At 51.4% G+C, this 17148-nt stretch overlaps 8 protein-coding genes across 8 annotated transcripts; 3 read left to right on the top strand and 5 right to left on the bottom strand.

Moving 5' to 3' along the window:
- Positions 1 to 1297: 1297 nt before the first annotated feature.
- M431DRAFT_89547 (hypothetical protein) lies at positions 1298 to 2137 on the top strand (the record flags this gene model as incomplete). The annotated part of the gene is made up of 2 exons (XM_024924038.1): positions 1298 to 1515; positions 1552 to 2137. 2 exons carry the CDS (start codon positions 1298 to 1300, stop codon positions 2135 to 2137), a joined length of 804 nt encoding a protein of 267 aa, XP_024773109.1.
- A 37-nt stretch (positions 2138 to 2174) lies between these two features.
- M431DRAFT_462400 (hypothetical protein) lies at positions 2175 to 2692 on the bottom strand. The gene has a single exon (XM_024915367.1). The coding sequence runs from the start codon at positions 2541 to 2543 to the stop codon at positions 2211 to 2213; it is 333 nt and encodes a 110-aa protein (XP_024773108.1). The 5' UTR covers positions 2544 to 2692; the 3' UTR covers positions 2175 to 2210.
- Positions 2693 to 3889: 1197 nt separating this feature from the next.
- Positions 3890 to 4607, top strand: M431DRAFT_6953 (hypothetical protein; the record flags this gene model as incomplete). Its single annotated transcript, XM_024921789.1, has 3 exons — positions 3890 to 4275; positions 4322 to 4401; positions 4459 to 4607. The coding sequence occupies 3 exons, from the start codon at positions 3890 to 3892 to the stop codon at positions 4605 to 4607; spliced, it is 615 nt and encodes a 204-aa protein (XP_024773107.1).
- Positions 4608 to 5159: 552 nt separating this feature from the next.
- On the bottom strand, positions 5160 to 7263 carry M431DRAFT_6952 (hypothetical protein; the record flags this gene model as incomplete). The annotated part of the gene is made up of 3 exons (XM_024921788.1): positions 5160 to 5584; positions 5638 to 5759; positions 5888 to 7263. The coding sequence occupies 3 exons, from the start codon at positions 7261 to 7263 to the stop codon at positions 5160 to 5162; spliced, it is 1923 nt and encodes a 640-aa protein (XP_024773106.1).
- A 523-nt stretch (positions 7264 to 7786) lies between these two features.
- Positions 7787 to 8424, bottom strand: M431DRAFT_89174 (hypothetical protein; the record flags this gene model as incomplete). Its single annotated transcript, XM_024923993.1, has 2 exons — positions 7787 to 8303; positions 8378 to 8424. 2 exons carry the CDS (start codon positions 8422 to 8424, stop codon positions 7787 to 7789), a joined length of 564 nt encoding a protein of 187 aa, XP_024773105.1.
- A 677-nt stretch (positions 8425 to 9101) lies between these two features.
- On the top strand, positions 9102 to 10106 carry M431DRAFT_88792 (hypothetical protein; the record flags this gene model as incomplete). Its single annotated transcript, XM_024923952.1, has 2 exons — positions 9102 to 9433; positions 9521 to 10106. 2 exons carry the CDS (start codon positions 9102 to 9104, stop codon positions 10104 to 10106), a joined length of 918 nt encoding a protein of 305 aa, XP_024773104.1.
- M431DRAFT_509694 (hypothetical protein) lies at positions 9952 to 11129 on the bottom strand. The gene is made up of 2 exons (XM_024919340.1): positions 10828 to 11129; positions 9952 to 10762 (listed from the first exon to the last, which is right to left on the bottom strand). Exons 1-2 carry the CDS (start codon positions 10979 to 10981, stop codon positions 10194 to 10196), a joined length of 723 nt encoding a protein of 240 aa, XP_024773103.1. The 5' UTR covers positions 10982 to 11129; the 3' UTR covers positions 9952 to 10193.
- Positions 11130 to 11640: 511 nt separating this feature from the next.
- M431DRAFT_6948 (hypothetical protein) lies at positions 11641 to 13725 on the bottom strand (the record flags this gene model as incomplete). Its single annotated transcript, XM_024921787.1, has 2 exons — positions 11641 to 11934; positions 12061 to 13725. The coding sequence occupies 2 exons, from the start codon at positions 13723 to 13725 to the stop codon at positions 11641 to 11643; spliced, it is 1959 nt and encodes a 652-aa protein (XP_024773102.1).
- Positions 13726 to 17148: the final 3423 nt, after the last annotated feature.

The following is a 17148-nucleotide window of genomic DNA, read 5'->3' as shown; positions in this document are numbered from 1 at the left end:
TCCTTCTCTCCTTTGATAAAATTCCACCGGGGGGTCCTTTGGGTGAACACATGCTTGATGGCATTAGGCGTAACGGATCGGTTGTTTCATTGCCTTACTTTGTTTGCTCTAGCCATGCACCTCCCCCTCCATCCTGTGAAAGGATGCATCGCATATTCCTCCTCGGTCCAGACCACGATACCATTTTGCCGGGCATATCACAAAAAAGATGTAAGAAGTCAAAAAAAGGAGACCCGAGAAAAAAAGAACAAAAGGGCCGCCGACGACCGGAGAAGGGAGGGGAGGGGTGCTTATTGTACGGGATGCCGGGAGTTCTTGGCGCCAGTCGTGCTCAGCTTCGGATAATGTCTTCCGAACTTCTAGACCTCGATCTCTGGCTATATTTAGTCTAGCCGAAGGGTGTGTTTGTTTAATTAATGAGAAACGCTTTGCCAACGATCGTGAACTTTTTTTTTTTCCTCCCCCCGTCCGTCGTACCGATGCCACCCTGCATCGCGCCTTTGTGAACCTTGTCCCCCATCCATCCACTTACGGCTCGCATTCAATCTCCGCTTCATATCCGACCATGGCTTGCAGCAGAGTTTGTGCCTTATCTCTATTTGAGGACACGGTTGTGAGAAAGGATGAGAAAATAGAAAAAAAGAAGGCCAAGGGCCTAGATCGCGAGAGGCACGGATGCCGCGGCATAACTGTATGCGAATGGACTGCGGCTTTGCAAATCTCGCCCGAGTCCATCCTTTTTGGATTCTCTCTCTCTCATTCTCATTCCCACATACTCGCACGAATGCTGTTTGTGGTTTTCGTGAGGTAACCGTTACACCGAGTCTGACAGCTGTCATTTGTCACCTTGCTTCATTCATTTATTGGTTACTTTTTGTTTTTTTTCCTTCTTTTCCTCTTTTGTCCGCATGTTGGGCTCTTCCCACTTCCTCTTATCTGTGCTGCCGTCGTTTAACACGCCTTCATTCTGTGATTGATGGGCTTTTCGGGCAGCAGATCGGTGATTTGAGGCGGAGCGGGGTCTGGACTCGGGATAAAGATCGATGGAGATGGGCTGGGCTCTTGTTTTACTTGAAATAAGAGAAGGGGGTTGCGCTGCTTGGGAGCTGGGTATGTCTGTCGTCTATCGGCTAGCATCTTCGCTTGGTATAATGCCTGCCCTTGTGGGACGTTGCTGATATTCATCTTCTTATGTGATAGCTTTTGCTCTCTTATATACTTGAAATTCTTCTTGGCCGGAAAGAGATTCGTGACAACAGCACACACATACAGAGAGGAAGAATAGAAAAGAGATACAATGGTCGCAGATCTCCCGCTCACCACCATTCCTCCATCGAGGCCACACACGCATACCGTCATATTCCTACACGATAACCGCATCTTCGCGCGCGACACCGTCAACCAACTACACGAAGCCACTGACCTCTCATGGCGATCCATTATCCAAAACTTTGCCTCGACAAGGTGGGTATTCCCCCAAGCGCCCACCGATGAACCACTCACACCATCTGTCTTGTCCATATCCACGGGAATACAGCATGGGATACACAGAGGCCAGCCAAGCTGGTGGAGAGGCGACATGACCGATGGTGACGAAGAACGGCGGTTGCGAAACATGCTGCCCGGACTTAGGGAGAGGGTTCGAGAGCTACAAAAGGTTATACGGAACGAGGTTGTGATGCTAGGTGGCCGCTGGGATAGGATCATCCTCGGCGGTATTGGTCACGGTGCAGGCATGGCGTTGATGGCGTTGATGAGTCTGGAAGGCGACTCTTTAATGGACGTGGATGGGAACAGACCTCAGCGCCTGGGTAGCTTCGTGGGGATATCAGGACAGATCCCAGTGTCCGACATACGACTCTCCTCAACACAGCAGCTCTTCAGTCCAAACCGTATTTCACCGGCGGAAAACGAGGTGTTGAAGAAGACGCCTTTGTTGCTGCAATACTGTAGCAATGGTGGGGAACCGTACGTGGAGCAGGGCAGGACATTCCGAGAGGTGGTTCTCGAGAGCAGCGTGGAGGATGTTGTTTGGAAGGAGTACGAGGATGCGTTTCCTTTTTTGAATTCGCCGAGGGGGGTGGAGGATATGAAGGGATTTTTCAGGGATAAGATGAATATGAGGCCGAACTGGTGATGAAGGTACGGGTTGGTATGGGGGTATGGATTAGTGATGGTGATGCCTTTTAGGGTATCTTTTTATAAAGTTTTTACAATGGCATTTGAGCATGGGAAGAACGCATTGAAGCTTTTTTCTTTAGTGTATGTTGATTTGGACAATTCGTTTGAGATTGACTGGATGTCGGAAACGGCACATGATGTTTTTGTCGTCTATTAGCGTTAGGATATGGCATAATGAAGCTCGAATACGAAGACTTGGAGGTTCTTTCATGACGATGAGGATGAGGATGGTGAATTACACGGAAGCTTTTGCAGCCACTTGATTTGAGATGTACCGTCATGTAGGTATACATGTATGGTTTGTGGACATGAGGCGTTCGGACCGACTGGGACGCTATTAGTATTCTTACTCTCATACTCATACAGATCGGTGATGCTCCTCTGTGGCACCCACCAGAGTACACGTAGTCTCTGAATCCCGAAGCGGGTCAAATATCAAGGAGAAAAGGGTAACATTCACCTTCAATATCTAATATGGTATCTGAATGTGGCTGGATTTCTTGGTTCAAGATCATCACGCACCGTGCCACTCCTCCAATCTTTCGGAATTCGACACACTAGCTGAGCTGAGCTGCCACATGCAAGAAGGACATTCGGGTCCACGCAAAACAAGCATATGATCATCATGTACTCCGTAACCCCTTGCTTCAAGGGCGGATCTATACCACATAAGCTCGGGGAGGTGCTCTGTAAGCCACACGGGAGATCCCTGCTAGTTGGGGGCTATATAACGTCAGAATCGGGGTGCCGATTTTGAGACGACGAGGGTTGAGGGGTCTTCTCCGCCTTGGATTATAGAATAGATTAAAAGTATTTCTTTTCTTCTGCATTTTGGAAGATTAATGGTCAATAGAAGCAGCTGTGTAGAGTAACGTGCATCGTGTTCAATAGACAATATTATGTCCGGCAATGCATCCACGAGATATCGCCCAAGTACATAAACGTAAGAAGTTCAAGATGTTACGCTTGAGAAATTGCCAAGAAATCCACCGCGATGGCTTCCTATCTGAACCTGGGTGTGGTGCCGGAGCTTGTGATACTCTGTGCCTGGCGCTTTGCATGACTGTGCCCACCCAGTGAAGACGAACTGATGGAGTGCAGCTAGGTGATCGACATGCAGACTCTTGATGGCCGCTCGCAGTTCTCCGTACAGTACATGAAGATTATCATAATGATAGAAAAGCGCCCATATGTCGCTTGCATATCATTGTTTTGCACAAACAAAGAGTGTGTATAAGTGTCTCTGTGAGCTGAAAAGAGAGAATCCCACCTCGACCCATCATCTGTCCAAGTCGTCCACCTCTCTTTAATGGTAGGATTCTCAACTTCACGGCTAACCCCAATTCTCCACAGAGCTATTATGCTGAAGACATAATTCTTGGCATATTCGGCGCCTAAATCTTCACAGGGGTGCTATGTGTCGATCCTTGTACAACACCATGTTCCGTGTCTTACTGTATGTCTTGCTCTTTATGGACGAGAACCCCATTTGCCCATTTTCCTCTTCTTGTTCGTCTTCCCTTGATCCCTTTCTCGCTTGAGTTTCTTTTGTCCGTCGCCTGTCGCTCCTTGTCTTAATTTTGTTCAAGTGCACTGTTCATTCGGCATCGCACAATCTTTAATCTTTCTTGCCCCCCTTTGACCATTTATCGCAATTCATCCGTTTAAATAAAGACTTTTATTCTAGCTTTAACACATCATAATGATCATGGATGCTCCTCCGCCCATCGTCATCGGCCTCGATGGCCTTATCAAGCACTCTCTCCCACGCATCGCCAAGTTTCGCAGCGCCGCAGCCGCCATGACAAATTTTGGACGGCTATCACCGCTTCTGAAGCGCCTTCAAGTCAGCGTTCTGCTTCTTGGTACCATATACCGAAAGATTTCGCAAAACGATACGATGCCAGGATCCGATCTATGTGTCGGTATCTGTCATGATAGCCTTGCGCAAACTCAAGGCATGATGGAGGCTGTGATGCGAGCAGACGACGACAATGCGTACAATGTCGGCAGAGGGGTATTGGTTGAGAGACTGCCTGAAGAGATTGACTCTTTTATTACTTCTGTGGAGCTTTTGAGAAGCACATATCGGGAGTATGTGCCGTATGGTCTCTTCTCGTCAGTAGCTAATTGTGGACAGAGCGCAATACGAATTTATACTCCAGTCTATGAAAGAGCTTACTGAACTAAGGCGCGACTACTCCGAGCATTTGAAACAGTGTACACATAATCAGGCAAAACAAGCGAATATTAATACGACTAACACGTCAAGCGAAGATGAACGGACAACGGGCTCGGAGAATGGAACGAATGTGACTGAGCCTGAAACAGCATCACCGCCTGGTTCCTCAGAGCGAAAGTCTGGGGAAGAAAAGACAAAACGTGTAGAGGATACGGCTATTGAAACCTCAGTACCGGTCCAATAGACCCAATTGTGACCTGAAGAGATGCTCCTTATGGCAACACAAGAGGAAGCTTGGCGTGAATGAAGACATTGACGACAGCCGAGATGCAGACTTCCAGACAGGCAAACATAGGTTCATATTTGACTATTGGCGTTGAAGACGATGCAGTGATTGTGGCAGCGATACTTTGAGTGAACTTACATGTAATTACTGGCTGGAATCCTTTTACGCCGCGATGTGAGGTAGTCATAAGAAGAGTAGTATAGAAATGCATGCATGTGCATTTAGGGACGAATCACCACAAAGTCATTGGAAGCATCACTGCAAAAGCTTGGTTGATTTCTTGATATCCTATGCGCAGCTATACCAATCTCAATCCAAATGGTGTCTAGTCTCCTCATACTCGCATGCCTCGACTTTCCAATCTTTGTTACACGTCAACATCGAACAGCTGAAATGGAATATACAATCCAATCCGCTCTATTCCACCCATGTTGATGACACCACAGCCTTGAATTACCCGTGAGCTTCCCAAAAACGAAACCGGAGACCTCTAGACGCCTCCAATTGGCCTCAATGCCGAGCCCTCGCTCTGTGTGCAGCCATGTTTTGGGCAACAGGAGCCATTTCGTTCCAGGCCGGAATGTAGCGTCTAACTGGACGTCCCGACTGATATTCCATGCGCCTGCATCGCCCACAGAGATACGGCTGGGCATAGCACCACGCCGCCTTGACGGTTTGCCCGCTGGCGCTGCAGAATTCGAAGTCTTCCTGGCGGGCAGGCTGGCACTGGGATCTGAGCTTCACGTCGAAGCATCCGCACATGTAGAGGTAGGTGTCCCAGTTACACATTTTGATGGTGCGATGGTTGATGGAGAGAATGTGAGTTTGTCGTGTTGAGAATGGTCTCTTGGATTGCAGGGGGAGGTTGTCTTCTTGGTGGGTGTAGACAAGGAGAATTATCGAGAGAGTGAGGGAGATGAGGGTATAAGTAGATGCTGCTGAGAAGTGAATCTGTCTTGATCCCAGAGATTTCTTGAACCACTTGGACCAGCATCGCTCAAAAGCTCGGGGTCCCAGCTGCGAGCAAACGGCCGTGGCTGCTCGTTTGGCCAAGTGACACCTCGATTCACGTGTGTGGAGTAGAAGCCGACGTATATTGGGACGTGTCTTCTTGGCATTGTTAGAGGCGTGCGTGAATCAGGTGTTTATACTTGATGGAGCGTTTGTACAAAAACCTGAATACCTTGATTCATATTCCTTTCACGAGGTTCTATAGCGTAATCTTGTATAACACTTACACACCCAGATCTTCTTCTACTGCGTCATACGCCATCTTCAACAGCCTCACAATCTCCTCAACCTCCTCTTCCGTTATCGTCAGCGGTGGTGCCAGAATAATATGATCGCCATTCACTCCATCTACAGTCCCCGACCCCGGATACACAGCTAGGCCGCGACTATGAGCTGCTTCTTGCATCCTACTAGCAAACTTGACCGCTGGCTTGAACGGCTGCTTGGATGCTCTGCCCTGCACAAACTCGATCCCCAAGAACAAGCCTCTGCCGCGAATCTCTCCCACATACTTTGCGTCTCCGAGAACAGAGCGCAGTCTGGATTCCAAAAGAGCTCCCCTGGAGAGACATTTCGCCACCAAATCATCACGTTTAATGATTTGCTGAACAGCCAAGCCCGCCGCGCAGCACGCCGGATGAGCTTGGTAGGTATGCCCATGAATGAAACTCGCCGAGCCCCTTTTCAAGACTTGGACGACCTTTTCACTAATCAAGACGCCCGCAATAGGCGCATATCCTCCCCCCAGACCCTTACCCAACGTAACGAGATCCGGCCTCACGTCACCTTCTCGCTCAAAGGCGAGATACGACCCCGTCCGGCCACTCCCACACATGATTTCGTCCAGGATGAGCAAGATGCCATATCGATCACACACTTTCCTGACACCTTCGAAATATCCCCTTGGAGGAGTGATACAAGCCGCAGTTGCTCCTCCCACAGTTTCCGCCACGAAAGCAATGACCGTTTCAGGGCCTACCTGCTGAAACTCCTCGTCCAGCTCCTGAACCAACCGAGCAGCGTACTGTCCCTCTGTCTCGGCATCTCGCTGACCGCGATATGCGTATGCCGGACTGACGAAGCTCACATTGTCAAGCGTCAAGACGCCATCATAAGGGACTTTCCTCGGTAAGTTACTGCTCACGCTCATGGCCCCAATGGTATTGCCATGATATGCCTGTCTCCTAGCAACAAACCTCTTTCTCTGCGGCTGGCCGTTTTCGACATGATATTGCCTCGCAAGCTTCATGGCCGCATCCACGGCTTCACTACCGGAACAAACAAAGTAGGCCTTGGTCAAACCAAAAGGCTTGCTCAACTCGGTGAGGGCATCAGCTAATTCCTCTGCGCTGGATGTCGTGTAAGCCATGGTGTGCACGTATTCGATACTCGAGTACTGCTGCATAATGGCATCCTGGACTTGTTTATTGCCATGGCCGATGACTGACACGGCGGCGCCGCAGCATCCATCGAGGATGCGAGAACCATCAGCCAGTGTTAGGTAGATGCCTGACCCAGAGATGACTTTTTGAGGGCGTTCGATAAGAGAGCGGTGCAGGAGGCTGGGTTCTTGATCTCCTGTCTGTATGTTGGTAATGGTCATTTTGGTCCGAGTTGTTGAAGTGATGTTGCTTGAAGACAGAACGGGCAATTTACTTTTCTTGAACTGAAAGATATATCTTACAGCATCACGACAATCTGGTAATCAACTTGGATCCCAGTCTTGTGGATATCGCATACTCCACACTCGGATCATATGCCGCCGAAACTAGGATCGAAAGGCGGGAATCCCCCATGTCATGTTCATAATAGGGCGTAGATAGCGTCGGGTGTGGGTGAACAGTAAATATAGCTTGCAATCGATCAATTGGCAATCTGAGCTGGATATATAAGCGTAGCAAACAATTTTATAAGTCCAAAAAGTAAGAATACCATACTGTGGCAACAAAGTTCGTCAACATCATAAGCTTAAAAGCCGTCTCACCTATCATATTTCCCTACCATCATCCCCGTGTCATATTCTTACTCATCTTCATATCCTTGTTCCGTAACATCATCACTCAATCACTCATCCTACCTCAAAATGACCCTCAAAACACCTCCATTCAATCTTGTAACATGCCTCCTCACGAGATGCGAATACATCCCCCATTCCTCTTAAGCATCCTCGACGGATCCGTTTCCACAAACCTCGCACAATACAGCTTAAGCACCTTCCACACCTCATACCCATCCATAGTCAAGCTCACCAAGTCATTCATATGCGCCGAAATATTAAACTTGATCAACAGCCCCAACATCTTCCCCTCACGCACCTGCTCCCTCGTCTTCTGGCTATTATGCCAACAACTCACATGCACCGCCTGCGGCATCTCTTCCAGCACAGCCGTGTCGAAGCCCGAGAGCTCTGCGACGGCCATCATGGCGCTGGACCAGGGCGCCCAGTTCTCGGGCCCGATGAGCTTGAGGTCCTCGGGGAGACGCGTAATGTCTAAGCTCTTAAGTGAGGGTGAGTCTAAGCTCTTGAGCGAGGGTGAGCGCTGCAGCTTGTCGGGGACGTTGAAGTAGGTGATTTGGGCGTAGTTTGTGTTGTGCTGGAGCTTGATGGGGAGTTTGATGGGGGCTTTGACAGGAATTTTGGACCTGTTTTTGATGTGAGCGTCCCAGCCCAGAGTAAGTGTGTCAATGACTTGATGATGTGAGAGGTTGAGTGTTACCTTGGCGAGATGGCCTTGATGGTTCTCTTTGGCGTTGGAGTTTCCATTGATGCTATCCTGATCTTCTCTCACTTGACTCTCTGCTGAATCTTTTCAGGCCCAATTCCTTCAACGACGACAATCCATTATCTGTCCGTCAGTCTGACGCACATATAACAACCTGGAAGCTGATATCCCGTCCCCACCAGCACGTCGGCATTGGGCAGCTGGGCATCGACTCTCTGCGTGCCACGTCTCACCCAGCAAACGTGTCCAACGACGTCCATGGTGCAGCAAATGGTCGTTTAATCATCATGTGAGGCAATAAAGCCAATGTATCGAATTGTCCGCATCAACTTCTATTTATCCTTCCTCTAGCTTCTTCGAAACGTATCTCCGCATGCCCTTCTTACGGCCTTTCGGCAGTCCGATCGGGAGTCGGAATAGCGACTGTGCGGGGCCGGAGGGATGCATGGCCGTATTACTTGAAGCGGCGGCAAAGGGAACCGAAACGGTACACATCCGACTGGATGACAAAAGGAATTAATTGATGCTTACAATTTACAAGCCTTGTCTGTGGCATTAGCCGAAATCACAAGCTGTTAGTCTTTTGTTTCTTTAATCGAAACTATTGAGACTAGTATATAAGTCTGGTAAATACCGAGATGGAAGCCTTCAACTCCATTTCTCTCAGTCTCAGTCCTTCTCCCGCAACCCGACAATCACAGTGACGGCAAAGATAAAAATGGCTATATATTCGCAAGACCAACTCACGCGCTACCTCGAGCACATCTCGTACCCTCGCTCACAGCATCCCCGCGATGAACTCCAGCTCCTCACTGAACTCCAAGCCCATCATCTCGCGCGAGTGCCCTTCGAGTCCATCGGCCTTCACTATTCCCCTCATCGCACCTTATCTCTCGACCCAGAAGCCCTATTCGAAAAGGTCGTAGAGAAGAGCAAAGGCGGGTATTGTCTCGAGATGAACACTTTCTTCTGCGAGATCCTCAAGGTCCTGGGCTTCACCGTCCTCCCCATCGGCGCAAGAGTCAAAGTCGGTCCCCGATACGGCGGCATGTAAGTCCCAATCTCCCAACCATCATCTCACCCTTCTCTCTATATATCCAGAACCCGACCATCTCTTGACACAAAAACACTCGCCAGGACTCACTGCGCCAACATCGTCACCATCAGCGAGAGACGCTTCCTCGTCGACGTCGCCTTCGGCAGCTACGGCGTCTTCCGTCCCGTGCCATTAACATCCGGCTTCGAATTCGACAACATCCTCCCCCGGCGAGGAAAACTCGAGTTCCGCCCCATCGCACAATCCACTTCCCCCTCCACACAGCCCCTATGGGTGTATTCCTCACAAGACGACCCTTCAGCAGAATGGGTCGAGCGGTACTGCTTCACGGAGACGGAGTATTTCCGCGAAGATTATGAAGTGAACAATTACTTCTGCAGCACGAACCGCACGTCTATTTTCGTCAACCAAGTTATCGTCTTGAAGGGTATTCTGAATGACAGGGGAGATGGTCTGCAAGGCGTGTTGACTATGTTCCAGGGGGAGGTGAGAAAGCGGGTTGAGGGCGGAGAGGGGATCGAAGTGCTGGAGACGATGACCAATGAGGAGGAGAGAGTTAAGGCGTTGGAGAAGTGGTTTTCGATACCGTTGACAAAGTTGGAGGCGAAGGCCATTCAGAGACTGCCGAGTGAGCTGACGCAGTTCCGCAAGAGTGCGGTATCATGAGAGCGTCCAAGATGATCTGAACAGCTGCTTCGTATCTACATCTCAGCCTTTATATATGTATAGAATTATAGAATCATATCCTCAACTCTATACCTCTGTCGCCTCCACAACCCTCCAAACCTCATCCCCAACTCTCACCTCATCACCAACCTTGACATCTCTCGCCCCCAAAATCTCCTCACACGGCAACTTCCTCCCCCCATCTCCCAACCTCACCCTCCTCCTCCATCCCTTCCCATCATCATCTCGCCACTCCCACCTCTCCGCCACAAGATCCTCCTCCCCCGCCCCGTCCCTCACAAATACCTGCGCCCACTCCCCCAGCCTAACAACCATGCCCTTCTTCCCCTTCTCCTCGTCCTCCATCACGAGCACCACACACAGCGCCTTGTTCCCGCCCGTAGTCTTTGGCGGCGGATCAAACCACATCTCTTCGTAATCTGTGTCCTTCCCCGTGGCAGGGTTCGTCATCTGCCCTTTCTCGAGGGTGCTCAATCCATCTGGCTGGGCGTACATATGGCCTTCATCGGGAGGTGCATCCAATGACCGAGAATCGATCCAGTGCCTCCAACGGGAAAGGGAGTGTCCCTCACCGAGGACAGTTGATGAAGATGTTCCCGCCATGGCCCAGTCTAGACGACTCAAGGGGAGAATCTCTGCATTCTGAAGTCAGACCTTATCCACTGCTCTTATCACCGGGTTTTAATAGTGTAGTGATTACCTTCAGAAGCAGACAGAGAATCATGACCATCAGCCAACGTCACTCGTACATCGACAAACCTCTTTTCGGGAGACGTCAGAACCAGCGTAGATGTTGGTTCGCTCGCCTCGTCCGGCAGCCATCGAATAAACTTGCGAAACGAAATACTAGCCATGATATAATGAGCCGATAAAGTGAATGAACCTTATTTGTCTTTGGAATATAATTGTTATAAACTGAAGATGGGATTCACTCGAGTTGCGGAGATGCAGCCACTTTAAAAAGGCAGGGCCAAGTTCCCCGATCTCACTGCGGGGGTGAAGATTTGTGTGGAGCAGCTGGAGCTGTCTGCAAGATAGTTTGTTGCACCTTTTGGCTAGCAAAGGGCGCAGCTAAATTTGCCAGATATGGAAATTGTGCGAGTGAATGCTGGTTGATGGAAATACAAGCCATTGGGGGCTGTTAAAGGCAATTTCATGCAGTTGACCAGCCAATAACTTCTTATGTCAATATCATGGACACATATCAGAGATACAGCACACAACACAACACAACTCGCATGGGGATCAACGGGAGACACGTAAACGTGGCATGCCCGACCCAAAGGGATCGTTTACGGGCGACTTGTTTTGATTGATGTTTTTATCTCATCATGGTAATTAGATATGCTCCTTAATTTGACCATCCACATCCGAGCACAGATGATTGGTGGGGTATCTTCTCTCCATCTCTTCATGTTGCTCATCCTCTCGTTCGTCTCTGTTTTAACAAAACACACACATAATCTCCTTACATGGCACAAATCTTTCACATGAAACACGCACAAAACTCCAATTAACCAGACGCCGGAGGTCTGGTAAAGTGGGAGAGCTGGGTGGTAACGACAAGACCAGCGACGGAGGCTGAGGTCAAGGTCGAGAAAACACCAGAGATGAGGGCAGAAAGGGCAAGTCGGGAGACGTCACCACCACGGGACGGGGCCAGCTGGCTGAGAATACCAATCTGGATACCCAGAGAGCCAATGTTGCCGAAGCCGCAGAGAGCGTAGGTGGCAATGAGCTGGGAGCGAGGAGACATGTCCGCGTAGTATGGGTCGGTGGCCATGGCGTTGAAGGCATTGTACTCGTTCTGAGGCAACAATTGTCATTATCACGTCACAAAATCAAAGACACAAGTGGGAGGCGGAGAGAGAGACGGAGAGAAAGATGGAGGACTGCCAATGTGAAAGAGAGGGTGGAAAGAGGTGATACTTACGGTGATGACCTTCTCGGCAATGAGCTTGGCAACCCTGAGGAGATCGCCGTCTCGAGGAACACCAAGCAAGAAAGCAACCGGGTAGAAGACATAGGACAGAATGGTCTGGAGAGTCAGGGTAGGGTCGTTGATGTTGATGTAGTGACCCCACCAGGTAAGGAGGCCGTTGATGAGACCGACGGCAGCGAGAATGCAGAGCAGCGAGGCAATGATGGTGCCACCAATCTTGATTCCGAGCCAAGCACCGTTGGCAAAGGCGTGCAGGGCGTTTTCAGCCTTGTGCTCGTCGTCGTCGGGGATGACGACACGGCCAGCGGTAAGAGTCTCCTCAGTCTCGGGATAGCGAAGCTTGGAGATGGCGAGGGAGGCGGGGATGGACATGATGCAAGAGGAGACGAGCGCCTCAGCGTTGAGACCAAGACCAATGTAACCAACCAGGACGGAGCCGGAAATGGTGGCGAAACCACAGGTCAAGACCTGGTGAAGCTCGGCGTTGGTCATGTGGGGGACGAAGGGACGGACCAACATGGCAGACTCTCCCTGGCCAATGAAGGGGGTGGCAGCAGCGACGACGGCCTCGGCACCAGAGGCATTGAGAGCCCAGAAGACGAAGATGGCCACCTTCTTGATGAACCACTGGATGAAGCCAATGTAGTACAGGACCTGCACCAGGGAGATGAAGAAGATGATGGCGGGGATGACGCCAAAGAAGAACCAGGGGAGCGCGGCCACGTCAGGGGTGGTCAAAAAGGCAACACCATCGTGAGCGAAGCCAAGCAAGTCGCCGGCACGATCAGCAATGAACTTGAAGATATCGTAACCAACACCGGTTCGCAGGACAAAGAGACCAATGATGTACTGGCCAAGCATGCCACCGATGACGGTTCGCCAGTTGACGTGCTTGCGGGCATTGCTGGTGATCCAGAAGCCAAAGAGGATGACGAGCATGCCAAACAAGCTGACGGCACGGTTGGCGCGCGTGTTGTCGGCGCTCTCCTCGGAGCCAAAGGAGCCAGCAAGGACGGTAGCGAGGGCCACAGCAGCACCGGCGGGAGTGCGCAGCTTCTCGGGGATGCGGTCATAGACGACGAGAGCCGTGCGCTGCCACACCCACTTAATGGCGTTGGAGATGTAGCGCACAGGCACATGGAAGAAGAACAGACGGATCGAGATGGCCAACCACAGCAAGAAGGGGATGACCCAGTTCTTGTCGTCGCGATGCAGGATCAGCGACGCAATCCACCAGCCGGTGAAGAGCAGGAAGATGAAGATGTGGACAAAGGCGCGGAAGTAGCGGTAGGGGACGCCAAAGTACCAGTTGCGCTGCGAGCCCGTCTCGTCCGGGTCGATTCCCGTGCGAACGATGCCCGTCTGGCCGACCTTTTCGTGGTCGCTGTAGTCGGGCGGCGTGTGGATGTGCTCCTTGTCGATGCTGCGCACATCGTGGGAGTGGTCCTGGACTGGCACCAGCGTCGGGTCCAAGTTGGTGCCCTTTGTGTAGACAGCATCGTCATGGCCGGCAGCGTCGACTCGTTCCGAGTGATGCTTGTGGTGATGCTGGTGCTGGTGAGCAGGCTCCAGGGCCGGATCCGGGTTGTGGTGGACGCTCTCGGTGGCATCGTGGTAGGGAGCCGGGTCGGCAGCGGGTTTTGACGAATCAGCCATTGTTGGATGTGTCTGTATCGTCTGCTGTCGGCTTTTTTGAGATGAGATTTCTCTTCTTCTTCCCCGAGACGTCGATCTACTCTACTCTGTAGACCTGTAGATCTGGGGATTCCTGGCCTTGGGTTGAGCAAGGCTAGTCAGTCAGGGTTTGTTGAAGCAACACAACACAACACACAAGCCCGTGACCTAGACAGAGGTTAAAGTTAAAATTGAGGCGTCTTGGAAAGAAGAAAGAAGAGCAGGTTAGCAAGCAGCTGAACCTGGGAGGAAGCCCGGACGAATGACGGCGTGAATCCTGGGGAGAAGAGAGGAAGCATCACCAGCTCCGTGGGGTCGAGGCCAGAGTTTTTGTACTCGGACCCGACCAGCGTCCATCCCCATACTGTAGCTCAAGTCAGTCGCACGCGCTCATGCTCCTTGCAGTAATACCGTGCCCACACGAGCAGCGGCCACGCCGTTTCGCTCGAGATGGAACCCAGCCTTTTTGCGATTTGAGAGGGAACATTGGGAGTGAAAAAAAAAGTGTGGAGAAGCCCTGGCCTGGCTGGGACTTATCCACGACATGGATCTTTTAGCGGCCTTGGGGGGGCCTTGGGGGGGTGCTCCAGGGGGTGTAGCGGTCCAGTACAGCGAGGGTCCAGCCCAAAGCAGTAGCGCTGCTCCGAAAAAAGGGCGCTTGCAAAGTACCTAGCCGGTAGACCAAGTACAACTTACGGCACGCCACCAGGGCAGGGGTTGTACCCCACACGGCCTGTCGCTGTGCGCACTGTGCGCTACCTCGGCAGCAAATCTGGCGGATGATCTGTGCTTGCTTGGTCTGCAAATCCGAGCATCTGGGACATGCATGTGTTTGCAGGAATCATGTACTGTAGATGTCAATTGGCATTGGACGCAATATTACTAGAGAATGATTATTACGCAATAATTTCGAGATCCACATTTCAGCAGCAGGCTTCGTATCAATTCTCGGCTTATACATTTTACTGCACTCATACAAACCTCTACCAGACACTTATCAGCTTATCGATAGCCATCCGGTACATGCCTCCCGCTGCCACCGTGCCTGTGCCCGCAAGTTCCCCCGCGCAATCTTCAACACGGCGGGCTGTCGAAGCTGGCCTGTGCACGGTGCGCGCATCGCTCAATCCTCACTGAGCACCACTGCCGGAACCTTTTTCAAGCAGCCAAAGGTACTTCTGATTCTGCCAATCCGCCAAGGGTCACTTCTTGCCTAGACCCGTCACCGAAGCCTCGCACACTAACAATATTCGAGAAGGAAAAAAAAAGTTTAGGGGAAAGCAAAGGATCGATCGGTCAACCAAGCGCCACCAATCGCCAACGAGGAGAAGAAAAGCAACTTGAAGGCAGATATGTTGGTATTGACTGACTTTGCACTGAAATGAGTCTGGACTATTTGCCCGCCTGTTCAAGTCGATGCCATCATCAAGCTCTCCATACAGTACAGAGTCTCTTCTATTCGATACGAGACGCCATCGAAGCATCGCGAGCCACAGTCAGTCCCCAAGATGCTTGATGCTTGTATCTACATCACGGGAGGCGAAAAAGGAAGAAAAATAAAACATTGGCGTCTTTATCAGTCAGTGGCGCGCCCTCTGATAAGTCTCTGGCCAATTCGGAGTGGAGGATGGTTGGACGGCTTCTCGCTGGCCCCATGGCTGGCTCCATTCCAGGCCAAATCTGGGCCCATCTTCTCCGCTCCAGAAACGGTCCGCCAATCTGTCATGTCATGGCTCTCGACTCAGCAGACAGACGCGGTGTTGGACGACTTACTGTACGACTAACGATATGTACGCGATATCGCCTTGTCAGCTTTTGCCCTGCCCGCAGCGAGATAAGGATGGATTCCGGAGCGACATGAGGCAACCGGGTGAGCAGGGAGGAAGGATAATCAAGATCCTGGGCTCCGTGCTGGGATCGGTGGCGTCTTGAGACTCGTTGCCCTTTGTGGAAGGTTCGCAGAAACAGCCACCGAGAGCCTCCCGTCCAGCCAAAGAGGCGTCTCGGGCTGGGCTTCTGTTAGTGGCTGCTAGAAGGTGAAAGAGGGTGGCAGAGCTGACGAGCTGATAAGAAGCAAGGCCGCGATGCAGTGCCAAGCAACCACCAAAGCGACTTTCTCACATGGATGGCCTGCTTAGCCCCAGGTCGCCAGGCGTCTGATTCTGATAAGGCTCGGCTCGCGTAGCTGCAACAGGAACCTTTGCCAGCATCGTATCTATCCGTCTGCAACTGGATCCCCTAGCTCGACTCGACCACGACCTCGACCACGCACGAGCTGAAAGGCATCCAACGATGATGTCGACCAGCAATTACGTACAAGAGGCGCGATAGTACACCCCGGCCTAGTGCTATCTCCCAGCTGCTGCTTTTCCGGGGTCTCGTGTCGTGTCGTGTTGTTTCGTCTCGACTTCCGAGAGACCCCAGCTGCTAATCAAAGGGAATCCCCGTTCAACTTCTCACACGGAGCATCGCGAACCCTAAACTTCTACGCTCAATGGCCAAATGCGAGCAAGCAGGGCAGAGCCGCTAGCCGTATTGACACACTACTGCCGTGGAATAAGCATGGCTTGCTTTAGCTCCCAACTGCTAAAATCGGCCAGCCCCGGCGACTCGACAACATTGGAGGCAGCTTTCGGAGCATAAAAACAAAGAATCATTCTTTTGGGTTGGAGTGGCGTTTTTTAGCCCATGGCAGTCCAGGCCAGGCCAGGCTACCTGTTTGCGTGGCGTGTCAATTCAGTCTTCCAATTGGTGTCTCCATCTTCCAACGACGTCTACTGTATGACTCGGGAAGGCTTCAAGGGGAAATGGGACGTCTGTTGTCCCGAAGCCACGCATCATCTCTGGGGGAATCGGTAAACTACTACTGTAGGGCAGTACGACGCTGGTCCTCCCAGGCACTGGATGGCAACGCACATTTCGGTTCGGGAGCCGAGCAGCTCTGCTCTCGAGAACAGCATGATACTACGGAGTACCGCCAATCCAATCCAATCCAATCCAAAGGCCGGCATTGGCATCTTCATCATGCACGCCCTCATGTTCGCGGTGCCCTTTCGTACCGGCAGCCCGCATTAATGTGGGGGATGATGCTAGGATATTCAACCAGACACGCGACCACCAAGATTTCCAAACGGACCGGCGCTCTGCCAATCTCAGCAAGCATCCGGAATGCTCCACACACACGCAGTACTGTGATGGCACACACACACAGCTTTCGCACAAGCAAACATGTCCGACATGTTGGTTAGACTGAGGTAGCAGTGAGGCGTGGCGAGCGAGATGCATCTGCGCCTGGCCTGATCGGCACACCACTCAAGTCGCCAAAGAAACGGGAATTTTTGCATCTCACTGTGCGCGCCGAACTATCTAGGGCTTCACATTCTAACATGTCCTCCGCCCAGAAAG

Source organism: Trichoderma harzianum (assembly GCF_003025095.1).
Source record: "Trichoderma harzianum CBS 226.95 unplaced genomic scaffold M431scaffold_8, whole genome shotgun sequence".
In the NCBI taxonomy this organism is placed as follows: Eukaryota; Fungi; Ascomycota; class Sordariomycetes; order Hypocreales; family Hypocreaceae; genus Trichoderma; species Trichoderma harzianum.
This window is presented reverse-complemented; position numbering and strand designations above follow the sequence as displayed.

Bases quoted from the DNA above. Each gene is read 5' to 3' on its own strand.
- M431DRAFT_462400 (XM_024915367.1), bottom strand. From the start codon at position 2,543: ATGAGTATGAGAGTAAGAATACTAATAGCGTCCCAGTCGGTCCGAACG.
- M431DRAFT_509694 (XM_024919340.1), bottom strand. From the start codon at position 10,981: ATGGCTAGTATTTCGTTTCGCAAGTTTATTCGATGGCTGCCGGACGAG. The intron at 10,763-10,827 runs GTAATCACTACA...TTCAGAATGCAG, and splicing joins TTCTCTGTCTGCTTCTGAAG to AGATTCTCCCCTTGAGTCGT.